The sequence below is a fragment of the Muntiacus reevesi genome, chromosome X (genome assembly GCF_963930625.1).
Source record: "Muntiacus reevesi chromosome X, mMunRee1.1, whole genome shotgun sequence".
NCBI lineage: Eukaryota > Metazoa > Chordata > Mammalia > Artiodactyla > Cervidae > Muntiacus > Muntiacus reevesi.
In genome coordinates, this window is record NC_089271.1 from 19,452,743 (window position 1) to 19,480,644 (window position 27,902).

The following is a 27,902-nucleotide window of genomic DNA, read 5'->3' on the forward strand; positions in this document are numbered from 1 at the left end:
TATTTTTCTTAAACTTATCTGAAAGGAAATCATTCTGTTTTCCTTAACTACCCTAATCATCCACCAGTCTTTGTCACCTCTTTCATTTTTGGCATATTCTTCATCCATGGGGCCTCAAAGAGTCAGACACAACTAAGCAACTAACACTCCCTTTCCCTCTACTGAGAATGCTTCTACTCTGTCTTTATCCCTGGCTGGCTCCTATCTAAAGCTGAGATTGCAGAGAGATTTTTGTCTGATCCCTATCCCCTAAATTAAATTAGTTTCTCCTATTATAGTCTCTTAGCACCCTATATAATTTCTTGGAAAACTTTATGATTCACAATTATATATTCATTTGCATGATTATCAGTTTAGTGTCTTTCTTCACTATACATGGTAGGGAGAGCATGTCCAAGTGCATAGCAGGAAAGGATAGTTTCTCCATTTTGTTCAGCACTATATTTTAGTACCTAGTCTAGGTCTAGTACCTTATAAGCACTCAATAAAACTGTGATGAGTAAATGAATGAACGAGTGAGTGAATATGACAGGAACTTTAATGCCTTTCTCAGTATCTCTCAACTGATGTCCTCAGTCTGCAGAAACAGCCACCTCCATGTCCTTGGCTAGTCCCGTCCAGCACAAGCAGGCCTTCAGTTGGGGTGTATTCATAGTGGGAATCACCAGGAACTTATTACCATAGGTTCAGTGTCCCATGTGCCTGGGGAGAGATGTAGGACTCTGAATGCTTTCTGTCATGTTTGTCTAGTCCACATGACTAAATTCTCCTTTGTTTTATCAATTACCATTTTACTCCAAAGACTGGGACTCTGCCCTTATTGGCACCTCCTCCAAGGAGGGTTTGGCTGGTTTACCAGTACAGACAACAGACCATGTGGAGCCTAACTCTTACCATCCATCCACTTACAAGAGTATTGGAAGCACCTAGAAATTTATACTCACCGCATCGGGCTCCCTGTCCAAGCAGGTCCCTGCTTGCACCGTTTATAGGGCTGGTTTACAGCACTGCCCTGCTCCACCCGTGCCACCAGGGCGGCCCGCTTAGCTCCCCCTCAGCCTAGCCTCACTCTTCCACTCCAGCTAGTTCTTGCTCTCTTCCTAGCCCTGACCTCTCATTATAGAGGTCACAATATGCCTATCAGCTAAGCATGCGACGGTATTTTTCAAAAGACTATGACATTAGTTTGCCTACTCACCGATCCTCTTCCTGAAAGTGTGGGAGTTGTTAGCTGTGAAAACCCTCTTCTGACCTGATAGCCCACAAAGGAAGGGCGGACAGCAGTATCTGGTGTGTGTGTATGTGTACATGTGTGTGTGAAATCCAGATGTAGCGGTAAAGGCTTTAGATAAGGAATGATTAGGTTCAGAGCTTTCTTAAATCCTTAATATGATATACATATGACATCTTACTCTCACATTAAAGCTGCTGAAGTAAATCCATAAACAAAGTGATAGTTTGTTTTAAATCTACACACTGAGATGCTAGAAAAGTAAAATCTGATAATGGATCTAGACAACCTGCAAGTGTACTTTCATAAACTGAATAATGTGATTTTAGGTGACTTAAAATAGACTTTGAGTAGGTGTTAAAAAATCTGGATGATTCGTTTCCTAACAGTCCAACATTTGTGTGGCTTGTCTTAGCTATTTAGGGTATAACTGCAAACATTCAGTTACTGTTTTACTTAAGATAAGTCCTTTTAGCTATTTCCATCAAATTGTGACAGGATTTTTGGTTGAGCTTCTGGGGGAACATGGTGGAAAGCTGTTAAAAGACATCTTACTTTTTTTAATTTAACAATTAAATAAACATTGTGAAACAGACACTGTTCTAAGTAATTTGTAATTTTTAACTCATTTAACACTCATAAAAAACTTAGGAGGAAGTTGCTAGTATTATCCCCATTTTATAGATTAGGAAGCTGGGGCATATTGGATTAATAAGTAAAGTGGTAGAGCTGGGATTTGAACAGTGGTAGAATGGGCAGGACTACCACCAACAGTAAATGTGTTCCATTCTATGCTGTTATTTCATGTAAATGGAAGATTTCTTGATTTAATATTTACTCCCATTACTACCTTACCCCACTTGCTCATGTTTAGACTTTTCTCTGCAGACACACACTAATGAGAAAGTAAGGGGAAAATATTTTTCTTTGAAATATTTAAATCTCCAAGGCTTTTATTTGTTTATTTAAAAATTAAATATGTAGAAGTATTTATCCTTGTCCCAACTGTTTCAAATTGCCCCTCTAAAACAACATAATTTAGCAGAGACTCAACAGCAATTCTAGTGTGCCAAACTATCTTTAAGGCACAGTAAGTATTATGGAATAAATATAAATAATAATAATACTGTCACTGCTGTTAACTAATAATAGCTAACATTTACCTATTGCTTACTAAGTTCCTATGCTAAGTACTTATACACTCACTGAACTTATGTCTTATTGAATCCTCAGATTGACCTTCTGAGGTTGCTACTCAGAAGTTCTTCCATTCTTCAGTTCTGAAGAACTGAAACTCAGAGTTTACCTTGCCCGTGGTCACACGGGCAGAAAGTAGCAGACTTGAAATATAAGTACAAGTAGTCTGGCTCCAAAACTCACATTTTTAGATGAATAAAGTCATATCTGCTCATAAGGATTTTACCATCTGTTAGAGAAGCCAGAGCTAGTATTATCACAAAGATGAAAAATACTCTGTATTGTCAGCCTGTAAACATTTATAATGTGCCTGCAATTTTAAAGGTTGGTTTGTCTAGTATAGGCCTGACTTAGCTGCACTGTTTCAGGATCAATGTAACTAAAATAAGAGAACAGTTATTTTCAGTGGCTAAATAACCATCTCTAAGCTAGCAGTTTATAACAACCACTTTCTTTTTTTTTTTTTTAATTTTTTATTTTTCAGTGGGTTTTGCCATACATTGATATGAATCAGCCATAGAGTTACACGAATTCCCCATCCCGGTCTCGTGGTACAGTGTGATGTGGATCTTCTCCTCACCAGGGTGCATGCAGATGTGTTAGACATCCATTCTAAATGTTATCCTATTCATATCATATGTATTTCCTGGCTCCCGTGGATGACTTCATTATTTCTAGAGTGTTAATGCCAAATTCATAGTAGCACTGTCAAAGCCCTACAGTAGAACAGCCTGGACTGCGACAAGTGTTTCCTATTGGAGCACTTCACTAGAGCAGTGATTCTCAAATTTAGTAAATGGCTCTTAGTGACTGATGCTTGATGTAGAAATGATAGTCCTTCCTTTGATTCTTACAGGCAAATACCACATAATTTCAGAGACTTTAATGTTCCCTTGTGATTATATGTTGCTTACTGGTAACTTACTAAATGACTTTAAAAGGTTATACATTGAATAGCCATAAAATGATGCATTAGTAGAGTTTACTGAATATTATAATTCACTGTTTTTCCTAAAAGCCTAATATCCATGCAACCAACAGTGCAGTTTTGCTCTTCTCATACAAACCCAAGTGTAGATGGTTCAGGTTCCCACAGCTTTCAGGAGGAATACTATGTTGGTACCTCATCAGCATTTTAAGTTACCTATAGTTTTCAGTTGCCTTTTTATTATAAATTATCATTACACTATTGATTTTAGTTTGCTTTAGGTCGCTTGCTTTACCTTCTGTGTGTGTATGTTAGTCACTCAGTTGTGGGTTGCATGGGCAACCCCGTGGACTGTAGCCTGCCAGGCTCCTGTGTCCATGGAATTCTCCAGGCAAGAATACTGGAGTGGGTTGCCATTCCCTTCTCCAGGGGATCTTCTTGACCCAGGGATCGAACCCAGGTCTCCTGCAACGCAAGTGGATTCTTTATCATCTGAGCCACTGGGGAAGCTCATTGCTCTTTATCTTCTAGCATGTTGTAATTCATATTACCCTCAATTTTTTAATGGTACTATGAATTATCCACACCCTACAGTACTTTTACAGTCATATTCTATTAGTATAACCTAATTAAATTTCCACTAGAAACTGCAGACAAATGGATCACAGGATCTGCTGGCCTAAGATAGGGTCGCAATCAAAAACTGCTGAAACCCACTGTCTTAAAAAGTAGAAGAAATGAAATCTTGACTTTACTTGTCTGTAAATATGAAACCATTTTATTTATTTATTTATTTATTTATTTATTTATTGTGAAAACGTTTTATAGAATGCAAGTCCATAAAGAAATCTAGGAAGAAAATACACTTGTGTTTCTTGACCAATTTGTATTAGTAGTTATTTTTGTGAAAACCATTTAAAAAAATCATGCTCCTTCTCTGCCACAACAGGCCTCAAAAGTGTCTATTCACTAAGACAGGAAAATCTTAAATGTATGTGCATCAAGCAACAGAGATTCAAAATACTAGAAGCAAAGTCCAACAGAACTGAAAAGGAGAAATTGACAAATCTATAACCATAGTTGAAGTCATCAGCACCCCTCTCAGTAATTTATAGCACAACTAAACAAAAATTCAGCAAGGGTAGAGAGTGCTGAATGACTGCCCACCCACCAGTGGTCTCCCCAAAATAGCAGAATACATATTCTTTTCAAGTATGGGTGGGACAGTCATCAGGATAGACCATGCCTTGGGTCATAAGATAAACTTTAATTTTAAAAGTTTTAAAAGAACTGTATGTTATGTAACCATAATGAAATCAAACTGGAAATTAACAACAATTAACAAGTAAGTCTCCAACCTCTCGGAAATCAAGAAACACATTTTTAAATAATCCATAGATAAAAGAAATCTCAAGGAAAATTGAATGAAGATGTAAACACAACATATGTTTAGGGGAAAATTATAGCAATAAATGCTTCTATCAGAAAAGGAGAGTGAATTCCCTGGAGATCTAGTGGTTATGACTAAGCACTTCCACTACTGGGAAGTAGGTTCAATCCCTGGTCATGGAACTAAGATCCCACAAACTGCGCACCAAGGTCAAAACAATGAATGAAAGAAAAGCAGAAAGTTGTCAAATCTAAAATCTAAGCTCCCACCTCAAGAAATTAGAAAAAGAATAACAAGAAATAAGCAGGCATAAGGAAGACAATAGAGAGAAGAAATGAAATTTGAAAACAGAAAAAAAAGCCATAATAGAGAAAATCAAATCAAAAGCTTTATTAAAAAATATTTAAAAAGAAAAGCTCTTTTTAGAAACTCAAAAAAGAAATTGATAAAGCGTCTAATGAGACTGACAAAGGGAAAAAGGAGAGAAGACTCAAGTTACCAGTATCAGGAATGAAAGAGGAGTTATCACTACAAACCTCATAGACATTTAAAGAATAATAAGGAAATCCTGTGAACAACTCTGCACTGAAGTTTAACAGTTTAGATGAAATGAACCAAATCCTCAAAGCCCACTAGCTACATAACTCTCCCAAGATGAGGTAGATGATCTTAACAGTCCTATAACTATCAAAGGAAATTAATTAACCATTAAAAGACTTCCAAAAAATAACCACAGAAATACTGAACAAAAGGGCTAAACATATTGCACTTTTATATTGCTGAAGTGCAAGAGTAATCCATTTGGCTTTTATTATTATGTTCTGTGGTGCCTTTAAAGTGCTGGCAGCCTGTAAAATATTTGATGTATAGGGCTTGTGACTTAGTGGAATTCCTAGGAGACTGATTAATTCATAAATTTTATTAATGGTGAAAATATTGTTTAAACAATTTGGGAAAAAAATTATAAATGTTTTAACTTTAATCAATTATGCAAACAAACATGCAAACAAACAAAAAAGATTCACTAATACACCCACACACTTTAGAGAGGTTTCTGCTTACACTGTATAAAACATTAAAATCAGTCCCATCAGTTTCATGTTTGAACCAAACAGGGTCCTCATTCTGCTAGTTCCTGGCTAGATAATGGCTGCCAGGAAGCAAAACACAAAATCTGGCTTAATTAGCAAGGCATCATGCAGAACAAGACACAGAATAATTGAATTAGGAATTTATTAAGCTTAAATTTATTAAATCTTACTATGAATTCCTTGTTGCCTTTTAAAAATAAAATAAAACATAAATTCTAATGAGAGCCCCTTCACTTGGTTGCTGTGATCAATAATTACAGACTATTTGGATACATACCTGTCTTGATCAGAGAGGTTAAAGAACCCCATTCTTTTTTATGTTGTAGGCCTATCTCTCCCAGCTTCATAGCCTGAGAAAATTTCCTCAAATTTTGTTGGCAGTAGACATTTTTTGCTTCCATTATCACATTACCCATATTACCTCACCACCATAACGCTTTTAATCAAGTGTCTCAAGTTTAATGAAACTCCAGGTAAAATCATTTTACCCCTAGAACTACGTAAAGCCTCTTCTGATTAAAGGACCATAGCAGGTAATCAAATTATTTTCTTCACTCAACTTGTAAAATACATTACTTCCTTGATGGTTTCAGCACCCTCCAACTCTACAAAATTGTAGACCTAATCACTTGCTGTATATACCAAAATCTCATCCAAAGATTTCTCTTAATAGACTGCGTATCTGAGTCTCTTGGCCCAAGTCTCATGTGAGAATGAAGTTTAAGGCCCAATTATTGACGGCTGTTACATTCTAGTTTCTTGAGGATAGCTTCCAAGAACAATGTTAAATTGTTTGCACCCTTCACGTATTCATCTTTGGCTTTGGGCTCAGACAGCAACTTGCAGCGGGCCAAAGTGCCTGAGCTCAGCCTGGAGTCTTGGTTCTAAACGATATTGCTAAATCTGTTTCTTAGCATCTCGACAGGTATCAGGTTAAGTCAAACAGTATCCTAATAGGCTTGAACCTAAAACAATCTGCAGTGTTGAGAAATGGATCCATATTTCAATTCCTATTCTTTCTATGCAAATAATTTTAGATTAACTAGATGCAAACTTTCCTGAAATCTCAAATAGGAGAATAAGTTACCTTCTTGTGTTTTCTTTTATTATCGTAAATTCAAAGTGGCCTCAAGGACAATGGTTCTTGTATGTAACCAGTTCCAAGTAAAAGGGCCCAACATTAAAGACAAGAATTATCTTTTTAAGATTCAGATGGCTAAGAATAATGCTCTCTTTAATAGAACATGAGCTGTTTGAGCTTAGACATTTCTGAACCTCATTTTCTCATCAGAATAGAGGGGCTAATAATACTTAATTTGCTTAGCTATTACAGAAGTAAATCATATACTGTATATAAAGTTTATTCCACTGTGCTGGGCAGATAGTGACTATTCTTAACACCATACAGAAAGGAAATGAGTTCATTTACATGGAAGGGGATTGCTTCCTGATGAACAAATCAGAAAGACTTCTAGGACCAGACCATCTGTTTTCATTGGGCATTTTAATGAATGTATCAGTTAGGGTTCAGTCGGGAAGGCAGAAGCACGAAGTGGCATGGAATAAAGGACTAGATCTTACTCACTCGAGGAGCTGAGGTGAAGACACCTCAGCAGAGCCAGTGGTCATGAAGAAAATCTGGATGTAAAGCCAGGGAGAGCAAGGTGAAGTAGAATTCATCAGCACAAACTGGAAGCCTGTCTCCAGCTTCATCAATGAAGCTGATGCCCTCTGCCATGGAGATTTACAGGCTCCAGGTCCAGGATTTAGAGGACCTGACGGAGTTGCTGGCCTGGCTGCTGACCCATACCAACAAGAGTGGCATTGTGTGCACCGAGGCAGTGACTAGCACCCTACGCTGACCTCCAGAGCAAGACTGCTGCCTCACTATTCCCCAAAACTCTCACAGATATATGACCCTAACTAACACCATACAGGAAGAGGTATTCTGAGATAACACAGTTCCAACTTTGCTCACTTGACATAGTTCTTCTCAATTTGTTGATAACCACCACATTGAGTTTTCCTTTTCTGTTGTTACCATAGGTACATACCAGGTAAAACCTGCTTTGAAAATTCTAGTGACAGTGTGTGTGAGGATCAGTTGTAAAGTGAAAAATTCTAAATGACCATAAATTTGGAATGGATGCAAGGTGTAGCCTACCTCTATGAAGGTATCCCCACAGCCTACTTATTTAATTTCCCAGAGCATATAGGAAACTATAACTTCACATTGTCTTTCATCTGTCTTTAATCAAAACAGTGACTGCTATAAGTAATAATTAGGATAAAATGCCTGATTTACTTACTTAAAGAGGTTTCTACTTAGTAAAACACATAAGGCAAGTCTTTAAAGAATTTATTTGCATAATCTGTTTCAGGAAGAGTACCAGAAAGCTATGTCCCTCCACCATGTTATTTTAGTCAGTTGTTGAATCTTCTTCACTTAATTGCATTTTCCATTATGTCCTCCATTTTTATCAGATGACTGGTGTAAGAAACAAGCATATGAAATTCACTTCTTTGTTTACTAGTAAAATATTTTTGAGGGTGTTATATTTTTCCTTTGTGTCTTTCTCATATATATTTTATAATTGGATAAGGACTTTGACTCCCTGTAATTAAAAAACATATAAAGTGTCTGATACAGTGTCTGGCACTTGGATAGTGCACATAGATTCTTAGCGTCTTTCCTCTAACCATACTACCAAATGTCCTCAGCAGTGGACTGAGAACAAGCCAAACCCTAGTCTTGGTGCATTTGAGGCAACGAGTTCTGGGAAAGTGGCAGCAAACATCAGGCCCTCCAGAAATCTAATTTTTCATATCTGAGCTTGCATAAATTGCTTTTTTTCTCTTACTCAGTTTTCTCATTTATAAAATGAGCATAGCACTAGAAAGAGGACTATGGAAAATGCCATCTAAATTGACAGCATAATGATGATTTGATTCCTGTTGCAAATATAATTTTTTTAAAATGTTCCCATCGAGTTCTTTTTTCTTTTCTGTTAGATAAAACCAGTTTTACTTTTTCAGTTTTAAAATCATGAACTAGTAGGTGGTTTTGTATAGAAGAGAAGGCAGAGTGTGATTTATCTCTGTTATTTTACTATAAAATAAATTGTGTATAGAAACTTTTGAAACTTTCTAAACTTAACTTTTATTTTTATCCAGTATTACCTTTGAGAGATTTTCTGGTAAGGAAAAACAGTCTCTGGATCAAGAAGACTGCAACTAAACTAACAGATATAGAAGCATTTTGAGTGAGTGTCTGGGAGAGCTTGTCTATTCTCTAAGCAAAAATCTCAGAATAATAGCCTGGTATAAACATCCTCATATCCGTAAAGGTATTTAGACAAAAGCTAGAATTCTTGGAACAAATTACACTGACATGGCAAGCATCCCATGGTGAGAAAATATGTACAATTTATCAGAGCAACAAATCTAAAAATAAAGGTAATCCTAAACCATTTAGTTTCAGATTCTTGTGGCTCAGCTGGTAAAGAATCTGTCTGCAACGCGGGAGATCTAGGTTCAGTCCCTGGGTTGGGAAGATCCCCTGGCGAAGAGAAAGGCTACTCACTCCAATATTCTGGCCTGGAGAATTCCATGAACTGTATAGTCCATGGGGTCACAAAGAGTCGGACATGACTGAGTGACTTTCACTTTCAGTAAGTCAATAACCAGAAATGTTTCCAATATTTATGATTCAGTCATAAAATTGCTGACAAAATATGCCATATACATTTACTTTATTTGAGAGTCTTAACTTTTTGTACATTCTTCATTAGAGGTGATTCATTTGTATTATTTTTCTCTCTCTTCTTTTGCAGATGGTTTATTTTTATGTCATTGAATAGCCTTCCGAAGGCAAATCCGGTTCTCTCAATTTTTTCTGATCATAAGCATTTCTTTGTCACAAAATATGGGCAAGCCTATCCTGATTTCTCTGATACATAAATGTCGACAGTTTGGCAAACAGAAAATTCAGGAGCAGGCACTGTCCTAGTTCTTTTCACCTATTGGAAGTTTCTGCCTCTGTCCCATGTTGTACACATTAATCAAACACCCCACAATAGCTATATCTAATATGGCTGGAAATAAATGATTTCTATACATGGTGCAACTTAAGCATAAACCAAGTACCTTTCAGTGAGTAATCTAGCATTGTGTTAAGATTAACACTGATTACAGGTATATGTAATTAATTCCTGAAACATCAATAATTGGATGTACATTGGTAACTAGCCATTTTCTCCCTTCATTTGTAAGTCAGAATCATGTACAGTTAGTGCTTGTAAGATATCCTAAAAGCGTCTGGTCCAGCTCTGATCTTGCCGATGAAGAAATTGAGGTCAAGATTACTTTCAGTGACTTATCAGCCATAGAGCTGGAATATGGAGAACTAGAAGTCAGGCCTCTTGATCGCTACCATGGTATTGTTCTCCTGGTGCTGTGCATTCCCTTCCTGCTGAGACAGCACCCTTCAAAGTGTATCACTCCAGCTGGTGTGTTGAGAATAGGCTGCAGGGGCTGTGTGTAGTGTGGAAGCATGAAAACAAGACAATCTAGTCAATTGACTAGGATTTAGTCAATTCAGGTGAAAGATGATAGGGGCTTAGCCTTGGGTGCTAATTGGAAGAAGTGAGACAGCCTTGGACTCTGGATATGTTTTGAAGGGAGAGTGGACTGGATGTGCTGACAGATTGCATATGAGATGTCATAATTCATACCCTCACTTGCCACACACATAGGTAGTGTTTGATTCATGCTTTTATGCTTTCAATAGAAGATTATATGTCAGGTCCAGTGTTAGGAGTTGAGTAGAGTGGCAAGCTAAGCAGATGGTTTCTGCCTTTGTAGAAACTAATACAGTAGTTAAAAACCACACTTTGAGAAATTGAACCAAGTAATTTTAAGGCATAATAATCAGCAATGTATCAAGTGAAAAATTGCATAACACAATGAATCAGCTCCAAGAGATTTCTCCTGTGTAAAGAATTTAGTGGAGAGGCAGGCTTGCCTTATTTGGATCACTGATTCCCTCATCAGTATTGACATAGGGTTTTTTAATTGCATTGAGTTCAATTAACACTGTTAATAGGTTTGGAATTAACACTAATAATAGGTTTGGAATAAAATATGAATGCAGTCTCATCCTTGTCTAACTTGGCTGAGCCTTATTACCTTTCTGTACCTTATTTTCTATCTCATTTGCAAAATTAAAATGTTAGCATGAGCCTTCCTCTCATGAAAATATGATTAATGGTTACCTCCCCCAAACAGCTGCAAATCTTTTTTTTTTAATCCCACAGAGCAGTATAACTTGCTAATAACTCAAAGAAAATTGACAAAAGCATGAGAATTAGAGATTGGTAGGATGTTAGATTGGTAAGATTGCTAAGACCAGTAAAGTCTTAGACTGGTAAGATTGGTAAATTTAGAGATGGGCTTCTCTGGTGGCTCAGACAGTAAAGAATCCGCCTGCAATGCGAGAGACCTGGGTTTTATCCCTGGGTTGGGCAGATCCCCTGGAGGAGGGCATGGCAACCCACTCCAGTATTCTTGCCTGGAGAATCCCATGGACAGAGGAGCCTGGCGGGCTGCAGTCCATTGAATCACAAAGAGTTTGGACATGACTGAGCAACTAAGCACATAAGATGTTAGCTGTTTAAGTTATCTCCATGAATATAAAAGTATAATCCTAGTATCTTTCTGTTTTACAGAACCTTTCCACATAACAATGCGCTTATATCACATGTTATGGGAGGTTTTCATAAATGGATATCTTTGTGTCAGATGCAGAAAGCAGTTCTTTTCTCTAAAATGGTTACCATGACTACACAATACTTGCCTGAGAGGCAGTATTGCATGGAGTGGTTAGAATGGGTTTGTGAATAGGTAGACCTGGGTTTGAATTTTGACTCTGCCACTACCTGTGTGCTCCTGAGTAAGTTATCTACCCTCAGTTTTCTCCTCTTTGAAATGGCATTAATGATCACCACTGAGCAAATGTATTGTAAACATTAAGGCTGATAACTGATACAAGGTCCCTAATGCTGTGCCTCACACGTGTCATTCAGTCAGTTCAGTTGCTCAGCCTCACACATGAGCCCTCAGTAAATGATAATTATTTAGATCCAAGAATGACAGTTCCTATTTCCCAAGGGTGGTGACTTTTGTTACTCTTCCTAACCAGTTATTACTTTTTGCTCTGCTTCCCATCTTACCACTTACTACTCGATAGGAAAAGGGAAATCGCCTTATAAAATCTTGTGTAAGTTTCACTTACCTACTTCCTTCTGAATCTGATGTGCATGGTATTCTTTTGATGAAACATTGACTCTGCCCTTCCTAATGAATTTAACCTTCTCTAAATTCCCCCAGTCACTGCCTTTTTGTTCTTATTTGACTCATAATTTATTAGCATGCTTATTATTTTTTAAAGCAAACTTATTTGTAAGTATATGTAGGGCCATTTTCAGTCAGTATAAAGTCAGGTTAACTTTATTGACAGAAACCAGAGCAAACTCACCCCACTGTCTTCAGAGGACCAGTGTGCATGCAGTATCTTGTCCCCACCCCGTTCAGCACAGAGTTTCTCTCCTGTACCAGAATGGGCAACAAGCTTGTTCAATTCTATGCTGTTATTTCATGTAAATTGAAAATTTCTTAAGATAATATTTACTCTCATTACCATCTTATCACACTTACTCATATTTAGACTTTTTCTGCTGACACACAATAATGAGAAAGTAAGGGAAAATGCGTTCCTCTGTGAAATATTTAAATCTCAAAGCCTTTTGTTTATTAAAAAAGATTAAATATGTGGAGATAGTTATCATTTGTCCCAAGAGTTTCAAATTGCTAAGCACCTTATGTATAAGAAATAAGCTTTTGGTTTGACTGGAGAAATCTTGGAACTTTGCAGAAAATTACAGTAAGAGGAAGTTGCTACATTGCAACAAGAGAGTATTTTGATTGCAAATTTTTCCATAAGTGTGGCAATTTGCAACTTGAGAAGAATTTAATAGTAGCTGAGCTTTCAAAATGTAACACAGAAACTGTCATTTTCTTCCACAATTAAAATAAGTGCTTCTGAAAGTTTCAGGATAAGAATGACCCAAATTACCCTCCCCCACGTTTCCTCATCTAGAATAGGGGAGAATGGGGAGAATGTTTGAACAGAACATCTGTGGACAAAATGAAAGACAAATGGTCTTTTCAGGCAAATGTCTGAAAAAGCGATCTTTTATAGCCAAATAGAATACTGTTGCATGCATCGCCATGGTTAAGAAGAGGATCAACAATGCTTTCATAATGGCCTTTTATTTTAGCACATTCTATTTTTATGGGTTGAATTGTGATTTCAACACAGCCATTCATAATTCATCATATAATTGTATGCATAAATATCTTTTGACACATTAAGGCACTTTTGCCGGCCACATCTTGAATTCAAATTTAATTCAAACTAAGTGCATTAAGACAGATCTCATTTCCAGTAATGTTAAAACAGATTGGATAAAAAAAAAACTTTATTTAACAAAAGGAACAGTCTACTAAAGAACAGAACTTTCAGTAATATGCTGTACATGGATTACTGGAGAAAAGACACCTGGCTTACTTATTTCCTGCTGAAGGACTTCAGGTTAAAAAGCAATCAATTAATTAAGACTACATCCTGTGTTCTTTGCTGGTGGTCTGTTCAACTTTTATGCACTGAATCAATATTTATTTAGTACTTCCTCTGACAGGAAGTACTAAATAATCCCTGTTTTAGTCAAAGGATAAAACAATGCATAAAATAGAATTTTTCTTTCATGTAGCTTATATTTGGAGGGACGTCTGAGTAATAAACAAGAAATATAGGTACTTTTGGTAATGCTAAGTTCTAAGGAGAGAAATAACGCAGGGAAGGAAAACAGGAAGTGTTGAGGGCAATAATGAAAACCATTTTCTATAGGGAAGCCTGGGAAGAATGATCTAAAGTAGGTAAGGGAGTAAGCCAAAACAGTATTGTTACCAAAACCAGGTTTGGCTGCTTGCTGCTCATAAGCCAGTAATTAAGGAAAGGTGCTTTAATCAGAAAAGAAAGCAATCTGAGGAGAATGTGGACATGTGTCCAGACACCAACTCTGAAGATTCTGCTCAGCCATGACAGCTTTTAAAGGGGCATAAAATGGGGATGGTAAAACTCAACATTCAGGAAGCTAAGATCATGGCATCTGGTCCCATCACTTCATGGCAAATAGATGGGGAGACAATGGAAACAGTGACAGACTTTATTTTCTTGGGCTCCAAAATCACTTGCAGATGGTGACTGCAGCCATGAAATTAAAAGATGCTTGTTCCTTGGAGGAAAAGTTAATGACCAACCTAGACAGCATATTAAAAAGCAGAGACATTACTTTGCCAACAAAGGTCTGTCTAGTCAAGGCTTTGGTTTTTCCAGTAGTCATGTATGGATGTGAGAGTTGGACTATAAAGAAAGCTGAGTGCTGAAGAATTGATGCTTTTGAACTGTGGTGTTAGAGAAGACTCTTGAGAGTTCCTTGGACTGCAAGAAGATCCAACCAATCCATCCTAAAGGAAATCAGTCATGAATATTCATTGGAAGGACTGATGCTGAAGCTGAAACTCCAATCCTTTGGCCACCTGATGCGAAAAACTGAGTCATTTGGGAGGCCTGGCGTGCTGCAGTCCATGGGGTCACAGAGTCGGACACAACTGAGAGACTGAACTGAACTTAAAATGGGGATCGAGAATCTTAGTGAATCATTGAGGGAGGAAGTTGGGCTCTGCATCATTCTCCACTGCATGCAGACTGGCTGACTCTTCAGATGTTCTCTTGCCTGCATGATCTGCCTCAGGATTTCTAAGACAGCTGTTGAGGATAGAGAGCTAGTCACTTTTTAACTGTTTAATTCTTCATTCTTTCCTCTTTTATCTAGGAAAAAAAATAAACAGTTTAGAGAAGGCATGGTGTGCATTCAGAAGAGCGTAATCAGGAGTTAGTTTCAATTGCTTAATGGTCTCATTCTTTTAATTAGATTCTTTTAAGGCTAGTGGGGAACAGAAATGGGCAACCAGGAAGGGGGTAAAAGAGCTCCTTTCAATATCTGAACAAACGTTTCAGACAGAGGGAACAGCAGGGTGGGACTCTATTCCACACAATCCAGAAACAGCGAGTGTGGCTGGAGCAGAGTTAATAAAGGGCAGGAAAGGGAACAGGGCCCAGGTCATGCAGGGCCTTCAGGGTCAGTGGAAGAATCTGAGTGTTTATTCAAAGTGAGGTGAGAAGCCATTGGAGAGTTTTCATGATCAAATCATATTTTAACAGGATCACTCTGCCTCTTATGTTAAAAACAGAAGAGGAGAGGATAGAGGAAGGGAGAACAATGAGATATTTCAGTAATCCAGGTGAGGGATGATGGTGGCTTCAACCAAGGTGATAGTAATAGAAATGGTAAGAAAGTCTTATTTTAAACATATTTAAACAGAGCTGATATAACTTACTGGTGGATTGGTTATGGGCTGTAAGAGAAAGGAAAGAGTTAACATTGACTCTAATATTCAGGTTTTGCACCATTGTGGAGAGAAATGGAATTGCCATTTACTAAGGTATAGTAGACTAGAAGAGGAGCAGAATTGGTTGATGGGTGGTGGGTATGAGAAGCTCAGTTTTAAACACATTGAATCTGTTGAGTTAGGCAGCCTGTAGCTCAGTTAAGAAGTCCCCATTGATTATATAAATTCATAAGTTGCTGAAGATCAGAGTTTGTAAACACTCTTAGGGAGAAAGTTCAAAGAACTTTCGCCCAAATGGTCAGCACAATAAACATAAAGTGCAAGTGATAGTGTTAGGAACATTTTATTGAATGATGATTCAGGAAATAAGATAAAAGTATTTTTTAAGAGAATGAACCTTCATAAATGTTTACAGAAGGAATCTTTTTTTGGTGGTCAGTAAGCATTATGAGCTCAGACTTTAAATTCTCACACACCCCTACCCCAAACATAAAAAGATATAGTCATGGTCAAAAATGATATCTAGTCTGCAGGGACTAGAAGAAAGAACAAAATTGCACAACAATAAATGGGAACTAAAGCCATATACCTGTTAGGCTCTGAGTCCAGAAAGGGCTAGAGATGACTGGATGTCTACTCTAATGGGTATGAGAGAACAAATGAACCCCAGCCATGTCAGGAAACTGAAGATTGACTCATGGGGTGAAAGCATCTGGGAGGGCAAACAGAGCTTCCTCACCCATGAGTATAAGAAGATTGAAGAAAGATACAGCCATTGTCCAGAGCAATGACTTGTTAAAGGTGATTCTTGCCTTAATGGATGGAAATTTGGGGAAGTCCAAAAAGCCCTTAAAATTTGAGGTAATAACAGGATGACTAAGGACACTGGACGCTCAGAAGTGCTACCACCAACTAGTCATCCTGGATATGTAAAATATAGTTAGTGAAATAAGCACTCTATAGGTAAAATAAACTCTATACAGGTGCGTAAAATCAGAGAATTAGAGAATTGGAAAACAGTAAATTCACCTAAAAAGCATTGAGGAAATATGAAAGGATAGCAATATTAAAGATAGATGATAAATTGAGAGATACCAACATACATCTAGAGACAAAAAAGAGAGTAGTAAAGAAGGCCATTTGAAGAGATAATGCCTAAGAATTTTCCGAATTGAAGAAATAACACCTTCAATTACAATACAATGAATTTGAAATGGGGTTCATTATCAGTTGTAACCTAGACACATCAAAGAGCAATTGCAGAATATCAGGGATAAAGAGGAAAATATTTTAAAACTTATGGAGAGACTAAAGGCAAATTATAATGAATGAGAGTAGCTACAGATGTTTTAAGGACAGTGATACTAAAAAAAAAATAAAGTGATATATTCAGATTGCAGAGGGAAAATTATTTTCAACTCAGAATTCTGTACCCATCTAACTTATTTAAGGGTGAAAGGCTTTTATATTTTCAAACATAAATATTAAACATGAACCTGGAAGAAGGGTGATCTGAAACTATTAAGAAAAATACAGAAATAAAGTATATTACAAATTTTCTCTATTGTGAGAAAAACATTTATCATGAAAGCAAAGATTCCAGGCCCCTTGTTCCTCTGCATTGGTCGTAACACTTATATATGATTTGCGGTGTTATCCACTGTCGTCCTGTGTCTGTTCTTAATGTCCTTCTTTTATTAAATATTTCATGATATTGTCAGAAACTGGGAATGTGATATCAAATACCTGTCAGAATGAATAATTCCATCTTTTTTACTAAGAAAGACTACACAGAATTGTAAATTTGTACCTCAGGGTGTTAAACATACCTGCTGATAACATGAGGAAACCTTCACTATCAGGAGCTTATTTATGTGTGTGAATATTGGACAGTTTCTGATATAAGTTTTTAAGTAATCTTTTGAAAGTGAGTCTATTTCAAGATCCCAAATCACCCACATGTCCAGTGATTGACTAGGCCTCAGAAGACGCTGTGTTCTATCCACAGCTAAGACTTTATTTCAGTGATGCAGCAAGGGTATCCAGCCAGATTGGTATGGAAAAAAAAGACCATGGAATCTGAAGAAATCCACCTGCAGGCTTCCTGTGCTCTCTCCTCACGATAGATCATGCAGAGTACACTTCACTTAGCAGCAAAAATGCAGTCACACGTGTGTGGTGTCTCTGCCCAGGGGAGCCCATTAAAGACTCAATACCCAAAGACTTTATTGAGTTGGTTACATGGGCATCCTCTGCCTGGCAACTACTTTTCCTTTCCTGAAATTAAAGCAACTGTTTAGTCCCCAGGTGGGCAAAGTAGTCTTATCACTTAGGGAAGCTGCATGTCAGTACCAAGAATTATTTTACCAGCCAAGATCCCAGATGTCAGCGGAGGGCCAGCCTTGCAAGCAGGCCCTTCTAAGATAGCAGCCTCAGGCCTGCTGTATTAACTCTTTTCTACACATGGGACCTATTTCCTTAACTGTAGTTTTCATTGTTTTTTCCCATTACTTTCAAAAGCATATAGTTCAATTAACTCTTTCATTTTAGAAAGTATCACGTCACGTGGAAAAATAATGAAGTCTCTTTTAAGGGAATTTCATTGTAATATATACAATGGTTTTAAAAGATAGCTAAAGCTTTGCTTCTTTGAATGATGGATAAATCTGTATTGTGTGCCTCCGAGTTCTTAGGTTCCAAGAATGTGTATGCTGATTATACTCTGTACTCATGATAAGTATGAGAATGTATTTCTATAGGGAAAGAAAAGATAATCTTGTTGAAAAAGAAAACCTAGAGAGCATAACATATGTTTTGTGTAGATTTTAAACTAGACCTTCAGGTTCTAAGAAGTAATGTGCAAAAAGCATAGGAAGTACATTATATAACTCAGTTCTTTAAAGCTGTCTGTTATCCATGTAGCTTCCTAAAAAACAAACCACCCCCATCTTTGTCATTTTTAAAAATAATGAACTGTTAAATTATAATGACTACTTACGAAACGAAGAAAACCTAATCAGTAATTTTACAGCCAAACAATTTAGGGAAAATAACTATATGTAAATTAACTATACTTAAGCATACTAGCCTGAGTTATTATTTGAGTTATTATTCTGAAGCAAAGTGCACTCAAGAAAATTAGCATAGCATGATGGGTTTTATCTTTTATGCTTTCTCTCTAAAATTGATTATGAATTTCTATAGCCATGGATCCTGCAACTGATTTATACACACACACATCCCACATACATATCAGTTGATTATTTCTGGGTTACACTGAATGTCAGCAAATTATCTGATCCTTATCTTTAGGACTAATATCCATCCATAATATTATATTCCTAAGAATTATGTAAACCATATACAAATTGTGAAAATGATTACAGTCTATGGGGTCACAAAAGAGTTGAACATGACTTAGCAATTAAACAATAAAGAATGTTATTTTGTAAGCAAAGATATTAAGTATGTCACATAATATGAATTTACTGTATAAACCCAAAGCCAGCAGATTTTATGTAGACAAAATCCAATTGTTCCTTACAGATACACCTTTTTTTTTTTACTAAAAAGAAGAATCTGTTACCTAAAATTCGTTTTGAGGGATTAATTATGAATTAAATTGTAATTTTTAAAATATAATTATGAATTAAAATTATGTATACTGTTCTCTCTATCCTAATTAGCTAGTCATATGAATTTAACCTTATTTAGACTAGTGAGTAATCTAGTTTAGTAGACTGACTGGAACCAGTGATTTATAGTCATTAATTGAAAGCTAAGCCAGTTGTGGGTTTCTCTGTTAAGACATTATGCTCTTCTGGTCCTTAGCGTGGAATAGACTGATAGGTGGGTTTAATGGATGGTTGTTTAGCTAGGCAAGTATGATGCAGGAAGTATAGCTCCAGGGAATGGGTATAAAGATGTTCCGTGGAAGCCAAGTGGAATAAGAGAAATAAAGGCACAAAAGAGTGGTAATGTCAATAAATTGGATACTTGAGTGGAGATTTTCTTTTAAAAAAATTGCTGGGTTGGAAGGAGTGTACTATGTAGAATGGAGATAATAGAGGCAGTTGTTGGAGTGTACTTAAGAATAACAAACATAGGGTCATGGGGGTGGATAACTGGAGAATGGAGAAGTAAAGAACATTGGAGCTGATATCAGCTACATGAAGATTAGTTCTGTGTAATAGAGGCAGAAGTAGGTGTGAGAAGAAAATATTGATTCAAGTACTGAAATACTAGGTTGGCCAAAAAGTTTATTCAAGTTTTCTTTGAGCTGTTACAGAAAAACCCAGATGACCTTTTCGGCCAACACAATATTTAACACCTGAGAGTGTTGCCTAGGAGATCAGTAGCTAGTGGTGGCTTATGGAATAGAATGAACTTCAAAGGAACAAGTGATAGTCATATTTGCTTGACTCCTTCGTAAAATCTTGTGAAAATCAAGTGAGACATTGCCTAAGAAAGCACTCTAAACCCCTAAAAAAGGTACGCAGCAGTACTCTGCATGTTTAAGAGCCCTGAGTTTCACCATTGCTTTGTGTCCCTATTTCTCTGCGTACAGAATAAGGACAAAGATAACGTTCTCTCCTGCTTCACAAGAGATTAGAAAGTTTAGTGGCATGATACATATGAATTTGTTTTGAGCCTTTGGAAAAAGAAAGTACTTTTGTTCACTGGGGTTCAGAGTCACCGTTCCATTCAGCTTTTCAGTGTTTTCTGCGAGTGTTGGTATTTCAGTGGCACCCTTAACATTCTTCCCCATCTTTGATTTCAGACATTTCAGCAGTCTTCTCTGCAGCACAAATCAAAGAAGAAAAACAAAGGTAAGAAAAGTAAATGAAACAATTAGCTGCTTAGTCTACACTGGAGCAATCACCAGCCCACTTCACCCATCCTTTCTTGCCTGAGCCCAGTGTGTTGTGGAGGAGAACCACCCCCTAGCACAAGAGCTACAAAGATCAGCTTCTCCTTCAGGTCAATTATGGTACAAGGTACCTTTTTCAAGTGGTCTCAACAGGTTTTCAGACTGGGACCACGCATTTCGGATTAAATTTTATGTCCATGTGGATGAAAAGGTATTAAAATTTTCTAGTTTTTTTTATTTTAATACAATGAGAAAATAAATATTTTTAAGGTTTAATATCCAGACTTATTTTTATGATCTATAGATTAATCTTCTACCTTTTATGATCTATAGATGAACTTAAAGAGCACATTTACCCACTATTATTTTTAGGTCCTATAGCTGGCAAGAGCAAAAGACGAATTTCTTGCAAAGATCTTGGCCGTGGTGACTGTGAGGGCTGGCTTTGGAAAAAGAAAGATGCGAAGAGTTATTTTTCACAGAAATGGAAGAAATACTGGTTTGTCCTAAAGGATGCATCCCTCTATTGGTATATTAATGAGGAGGTAAGACAAGCACATTTTGTTTTCTCATTCATTTTATTTTTAACCAAAAGAATCACTGTTTTGAGATTTATGTTTTAAAATATAATCAACTTAAGGCTAATTCAGGAGACTTCTAGTAATTTTTCAGTCTGCCTTCTTAAAATGGTTGCATTGTAGGGTCTGAAAGATAGGTAATATAATATAGTAAAATTCTTTATATCTAGTTAAAAATATAAAGGTAATTCAAGCAATATATAGAAATTTGATAAAGGTTTTTAAATGTCTTGCTTTTGTTCAGTGTTTTACATTTTTTTCTGTTTGCTTTTTTGAAAGGAAGACTTTTATGTAAGTTAAGTTAGTTAATATCTACATTTGCTTCAGTTTTTCTTAAAGAATAAATGAACTAGTAGACTAGCTTTGAAAATCTGCAAGTATTCATTTCATTTGACCCAATAGGGGAAGGAAGGGGAGAGTATATAACAAATGCAAATTGTTCTTATGATTTCCTGTTTCATTTGTGGTAATTAGATTTATATTCAGAGTAATTATATAACCTGTCAAATATCACAACAAATATACAGGATACCTTATTTTTTTAAACAAAAATTTCTTTTGTTAACTTGTTTTTTCATTAGAAAAATATACATGCTTTTAAATAGTATGCTGGCTACGTACTTTTTATGTGTCAATGAAATAGTATAAAAACAAAACTTCTTTATGTTTCTCTTTATTTTAGATCACTTGTAGTTTGTCTACTGACCACTCTTCTTTTCTTCAGTATAATGGGGAGATCATAACTACCCCAAAAGTATTTAAATGTTTCAAAATTTTAAATTTTAACATTAAAAACATCAAGGGTAGCATAAGAGAAATCAAAGTTAAGAAAGAGTTTTGAGACTATTGTATTTACCCCAAGATTGGAGGAAAATAAAAATGGTCAACTATTGAAAAATATTGGAAGTTACAATACTACTTTTGTATATAACACACATTTTAGTCACTATCATTAGCATCAAATTTTACTAAGTTTTACATATAAACATACATACACACACTAAAAGAATTGAGAATCTCTATTCTTTTTCTTTGAGATAGCAGGTGGGAATGTGTAATGTCTCTTGAACTTGATGTACAAGAAGCCATGAACTGGTATAGCACACATCAATGTTTGGGAGTAAATGTCTGAGAATTGGCTTATGTACATGAAAGGAATAACAACAATTAAAGGACTTAGCCACAAATACTTGGTTGGTGATTTAGTCAGTAAGTCGTGTCCGACTCTTGTGACCCCATAGACGGTAGCCTGCCAGGCTTCTCTGTCCATGGGATTCTCCAGGCAAGAATATTGGAGTGAGTCGCCATTTCCTTCTCCAGGGGATCTTCCTAACCTAGGAATCCAACATGGGTCTCCTGCATTGCAAGTAGATTCTTTATCAAATGAGCAATGAGGGAAGCTTAGACTAGTTGAAATAACTTATATCTAACATGAGATTTTAGATAATTCTCCTATCTTGTATTTCTATCCCACATTAGAGAGGGAGGGATTTTATGGATTTCATTCAATTTTCCAAGTGAAAAACAACATTTTATGTGTATGTGTGTGTATAGCATGTAAACCAAGTCAGATATTTGAAAATCAGCTTAACCTATCCACTTGTAAAATGTTAGGTACACAAAATATTTAATTTGGGCTTGATAAGAGATTCTATTGGAGGCAGAAAAGGAACTGAATTAGTAGATGTCCCTATATTTTACATCTGAACATTTAAAATGGGAGGAAATTGAATTGTAAATGTGGACTAAAGTTATTTTATATGTTATAAAAGTGTATATACGTTCTGGGAAAATTACTTAGAAAACAGGTTTTACTTTGAGAATTAAATTATTTTTTCTGTATTTTAATATAGAAAGAATTTTAAACATTTTGTATATATATTTTAATATTTACTGTTCTAAATGTTCAATATATACCTTCAGTTTAATGGACTATAACAGGTAAGAGTGAAATTCTAATCTCTCAAATGTCTAATTTAAGGGATTAAATGAACTGTTTCATTAGTATAGATATTTAAGACATAGTTATATAGTAGCATCAGCTTTAAACCTTTGTATATAATACCCTAAACAAGAGTGTTGCCTCTTCAGGATGAAAAAGCAGAAGGATTCATCAGCCTGCCTGAATTTAAAATTGATAGAGCCAGTGAATGCCGCAAGAAATAGTAAGTTGACTTTATTTGGGCCAAGGGAGAGAAAGGAAGGGTTTTTTGTTTTGTTTTTTTAATTTCTAGCTTTTAAATTATAGATTGCTTGGCTAATGCTTTCAAATTGAGGTAATAAGAAAGCAGTTTTATGGGCAGAAAATTGAATTTTTAACTGATTTCTCTCATCATGGTAGAAGCATTATATATTTGTACTCAGGTTAGATTTGAGGCAATTTTATCCATAAAAATTATCTGGTTCTAACTTATTTCCCAATGTAAAATGAATGTACTCTGTTTCCTTTTGCAGTGCATTCAAAGCCTGTCATCCTAAAATCAAAAGCTTTTATTTTGCTGCTGAGCATCTTGATGATATGAACAGGTAAAATGTTACTTATATTTCAAAATAGTTAGAAAGTCTGTTAGGCTTAGAATTCTCAGTTTTCCCCATTAATGCTTAGAGAAAAATATCACTGAAGTTTCTAGACCAGATTTAAAATAAAATGGACCCAGCCATAACTCCATACCTAATTTTAAAGAATGGCATTTTAAAAAGTCAAAATAAACTCATTGACTTTTTAAGTTTACCAAAAATGTTCCAAAATCCATATATAGGCCAAATATATATATATGTGTGTGTATATATATATATATAAAGACCAAAAAATACCCACTGCAGAAAAAATTTTAAGTTCATTTCAGGAATATGTCTCCAAATTTTTGTTCCCAATTGAGGGAAATAAAGATCCCCACAAAAAAAGCTGACTTTTCCAAGTACAGAGTATTTATGACAGAATATCTATCTCAATATTTCAAGCCTAAGCTTAGTTGGTATATCTTTCTGTCACCTTTCCTCTATTGCTGGACAGGATTGTGCAGCCAAGTGATTAGATGGCACATGGTTATGTGATGCCTCTGAGAAAATCTGTGTGTATATATATATATTTATCATCTACAACGTACAGCTTCTTGTTTCCATTTTGGCTCTTAGGAGTTTGATCCTTTCTTCCTTTATCTTTCCTTTCCCCTTTCCTTTTTCTAGATTTGTAGAAATTGAGTTTAAGGTTCAAAATATTTCCTCTTATAGGTCTTCAGCAGGCAGTGCATGTTACATATATAATGTGCCAACACATTATACAGAGATACAAAATAGGGAGTTACAGAATAGCATAGGGAGATACAGAATAGCATAGTGGTTTAGAGTATGAACTTTGGAACTAGGCTGTCCAAATTCCAGCTATCCCACTTACTAGCTGTATGACCATGGATGTAGATCTTAACCTCTCTATATCAGATATTAAGCTCTTTTAAAAAGTGGTGATAATAACCATCTCCATCCATAGAACTTTTATGAGGAGCAAATAAGCACACATGAAAGGCTTAGAATAGTGCCTGCTAAATTCTAAGTGCTATGTAAGTGTTTCCTTTCATTATATACTCCTTTTATTGGGTTGGCCAAAAAGTTCGTTGGGCTTTTCCATACAATGTGACCAAAAACCCCAATAAACTTTTTGGCCAACACAATATATACTTTGGGTTTTTACACCATGTACCTGTATTTGTATATCTCTAAGGAATTTGGCGTGCTGCGATTCATCAGGTCGCAAAGAGTCGGACGCAACTGAACTGAACTGAACTGAAGGAATTTGTGTTCAGATATTTTTAAGCATAAAACTACATCTTCATAAATGTGCTTGAATGCACTCAGTGAACACTTAATATACTGTCATAAATAATCTTGCTCTTTGACACTTTGGAATATAGGCACAATTTTTCCAAAGCAAGGATATGAATATAAGGAAAGGGCAAAGAAAAGTGTTGAGAAAACTTGATAAACTCTTTTTATAATTAATAGGAAAACTGAGCATTTCTTTTTTGAAGTTATTAACAATGTTGTGTTAGTTTCTGGTGTACAGTGAAGTGATTCAGTTTCACATATTGGGTTGGCCAAAAAGTTTATTCAGGGTTTTCCATAACATCTTACAGAAAAATTCATGGTTTGCAGATATTTTCTTGCATTCCTTACATTGTCTTTTTGTTTTGTTTATTATTTCCTTTGCTGTGCAAAAGCTTATAAGTTTGATTAGGTCCCATTTGTTTATTTTTGCTTTTATTTCTACTGCCTTGGGAGACTGACCTAAGAAAATACTGCTGTAGTTTATGTCAGATAATGTTTTGCCTATGTTCTTTTCTAAGAGTTTTATGGTGTTAGGTCTTTAAGCCATTTTGAGTTTGAGTTTATTTTTGTGTATGGTGAGAGGTTATGTTCTTAACTTCATTGGTATGTATGAGTCTGTCAGGCTTTCCCAACATCACTTGCTTGAAGAGACTATCTGTTCTCCATTATGTATTCTTGCCTCCTTTGTTAAAGATTAATTAAGCGTGAAAAGTGAAAGTGAAGTCGCTCAGTGTCCAACTCTTTGCGACCCCATGGACATCAGGCTCCTCCATCCATGGGATTTTCTAGGCAAGAGTACTGGAGTGGGTTGCCATAATTAAGCATAGATGTATGGATTTCTTTCTGGACTCTGTTCTGTTCCATTGATCCATATGTCTGTTTTTGTGCTGATAGCATGCTGTTTTGATTACTGTTGCTTTTTAGTATTGTCTGAAGAACTTTGTTCTTTTTTCTCAGGAATTCTTTGTCAATTCTGGATATTTTATAGTTCCACATAAATTTTAGGGTTATTGGCTCTATTTCTGTGAACTGAGCCTTGCATTTGGTTTTCACAATCTTCTCTTCCTTTGTATGTTACCATTCTTGAAATTTCACATGAGGCAATCAGAATTTGCTGAGCTTGTTCTCAAAATGAAAATTATGTACTTGTTGGGGAGTGGTGCTACTCTATTTTGTGTTTAAGCTATTTTATAATTCTGCTCTTGTAGTTACTATTTTCTCACAGTTGAGCTCAGTACCCTTAGGATAAACATGAAGGATTATAACATCATAACCAAACAGAAAATAAGTGGTATATATGAGCATGTCCTCTACTATAAAATAAATCCACTAGAACACGGTTTAACTCCCATCTAAGAATTAACATAATTTAATCATTTGTGATACTTGCTAATCAGGGTCTTTTTAGGTTTAGAAAATAGCCTGCTCAAAAATGCATTTTTATTAACTGTAACACCATTCTTGGTCTCCATTCTCTACCCTGTGTTAGGAATAACTTTAGATGTATATGATGTCACTGCTCTTACCTGATACTCCTTTGGATGTACCTGGTTCAGGATATCAGAAAAGAAACTAAGCCAAACCCATAAGTTTCACTTTGTTGCCTTTTCTAAGCAGTGAATCAAAGAAAAAATAAATAAATCTGATCAAATATGTCATCATCTCCATATCATACATTTTATATTAGCCTTTCCATGGTGTACCACAACCTTCCAAATTGTTCTGAAATACTGAAACTTTTTTAAAACTTTAAGTATAATAAACTGTTATTGTTTTGCCTTGCTTTTTATTTCTTTAATAACCATATTCCTAGTGTCTGTTTTCAACAAGCAAGGTTTTTAAATACTTGTCAGTAGGAAGGAGAGTGAGTGTGGCAATATTTACAGTGGGTTGGTAATAGGGAAAGACACCTTCCAACAACTTTATTTAATAACCTAATTATTACATAACAGTAAGATAACCTGGTAGCAGCAGCAGCAGCAAGATAACCTGGGTATTGGTTCATTCTATATGTAGTCCTTTGAAGGCATGTACCTAATTCTCCAAGAAATGATAAATAATTATAATTATATTATAATAATTAAAAATAAATACCTTATCTGGTTATTTCATAATTTCTAAAGTATTATCATATGTATTTTTAAAATGTAGTGCTAGTTTTGACAGGACCTAGTAATTGGAATGAAAAGACAATCCTTAGATTTAATTTTCTTCTATAAAATCTGCATATATGTATACACATTCATACACTTACTCATACATATACCCAAATATACATATACCCAAATATAAATGTTAGAATGTTAAAACCTCACCTTCTGTTTTTTGAGTAACTTTAAGTTGGAATGTGAGGTAATTTGCAAAAAACACTTTTGAGCACCCTACCACCAATCCATCTGTTCCATCCTCAGAAATGAGCATTGAAACATTAAAAAAATCTTTTTTGCCAGTCTGTGTGAAATCTGTGGGAAGAAAATAAAACATCATGTTTCTCAAGTATTCTGAGACTTATTTACTGAATTTACTTGGCCTGTGTATTCCTTTTCATGTCAGCACATATGTCCTTGTAATTGTCAGGTCTCACCAGTTTCTGTTTAGTAGTTATTATTTGTACATTTCTTCCATAATTCTTACTCTTATTTCCCTCTCAGTACGTTATTCTGTGTCAGTTGTTGGCAGCTTCATTGGAATGTTCACCATAGGCCCAATCCTCTTATTGTGTGTCTCCGTCACTGAAAATATAGGCATCATGAAAACAGATACTTTATTTCATTTATCTCTCTATCCTCCCTGCCTAGGACAGTACCTGGTACACCTACATATTTCTTACCTCAAATAATGCATCAGTTCAGTTCAGTTCAGTCATATCTGCTATTCATAATAGCATATAAACACCAAATCGTAACTGCAACAAGTGTTTGGGTAAGCATTTTCTAACCAAGGTCTAAGGAAGACTTAAGCAAGATAGCAGCAACAGCTGTGTAGCATTCAGCCTTTTGTGTTTGTATACCCTGGCCCAAGTTTATACACACACTTTCTAAAGAGTTTTTCTTGTTGGCAGAATTTGTCTTCCTAAAAGTAGTTTCATTTTTTCATGAATTTAAATTTAAGAATCCTGGACCTCATCAAAGGCAGAAATTAAGTCTTATTCATTTCTGGACCCCTAAAACATAGCTCATTGTTCAGCATATAACAGACAGTTCATAAATGTTGTTGAGCTGAAAAATTAAGAAGCCTCTTTTTAGTTCCTTTATTCATCTTATG

At 35.8% G+C, this 27,902-nt stretch overlaps 1 protein-coding gene across 4 annotated transcripts in view; it reads left to right on the forward strand.

The window, feature by feature from the left end:
* CNKSR2 (connector enhancer of kinase suppressor of Ras 2) overlaps nucleotides 1-27,902 on the forward strand; it is a 263,683-nt gene that overhangs the window by 178,984 nt on the left and 56,797 nt on the right. For all 4 annotated transcript variants that reach the window (XM_065916516.1, XM_065916517.1, XM_065916518.1 and 1 more), the window contains 4 exons: nucleotides 20,149-20,197; nucleotides 20,611-20,783; nucleotides 22,908-22,981; nucleotides 23,271-23,342. In XM_065916516.1, coding sequence (XP_065772588.1) covers nucleotides 20,149-20,197; nucleotides 20,611-20,783; nucleotides 22,908-22,981; nucleotides 23,271-23,342 — 368 coding nt within the window. The remainder of the gene's footprint in view (nucleotides 1-20,148; nucleotides 20,198-20,610; nucleotides 20,784-22,907; nucleotides 22,982-23,270; nucleotides 23,343-27,902) is intronic.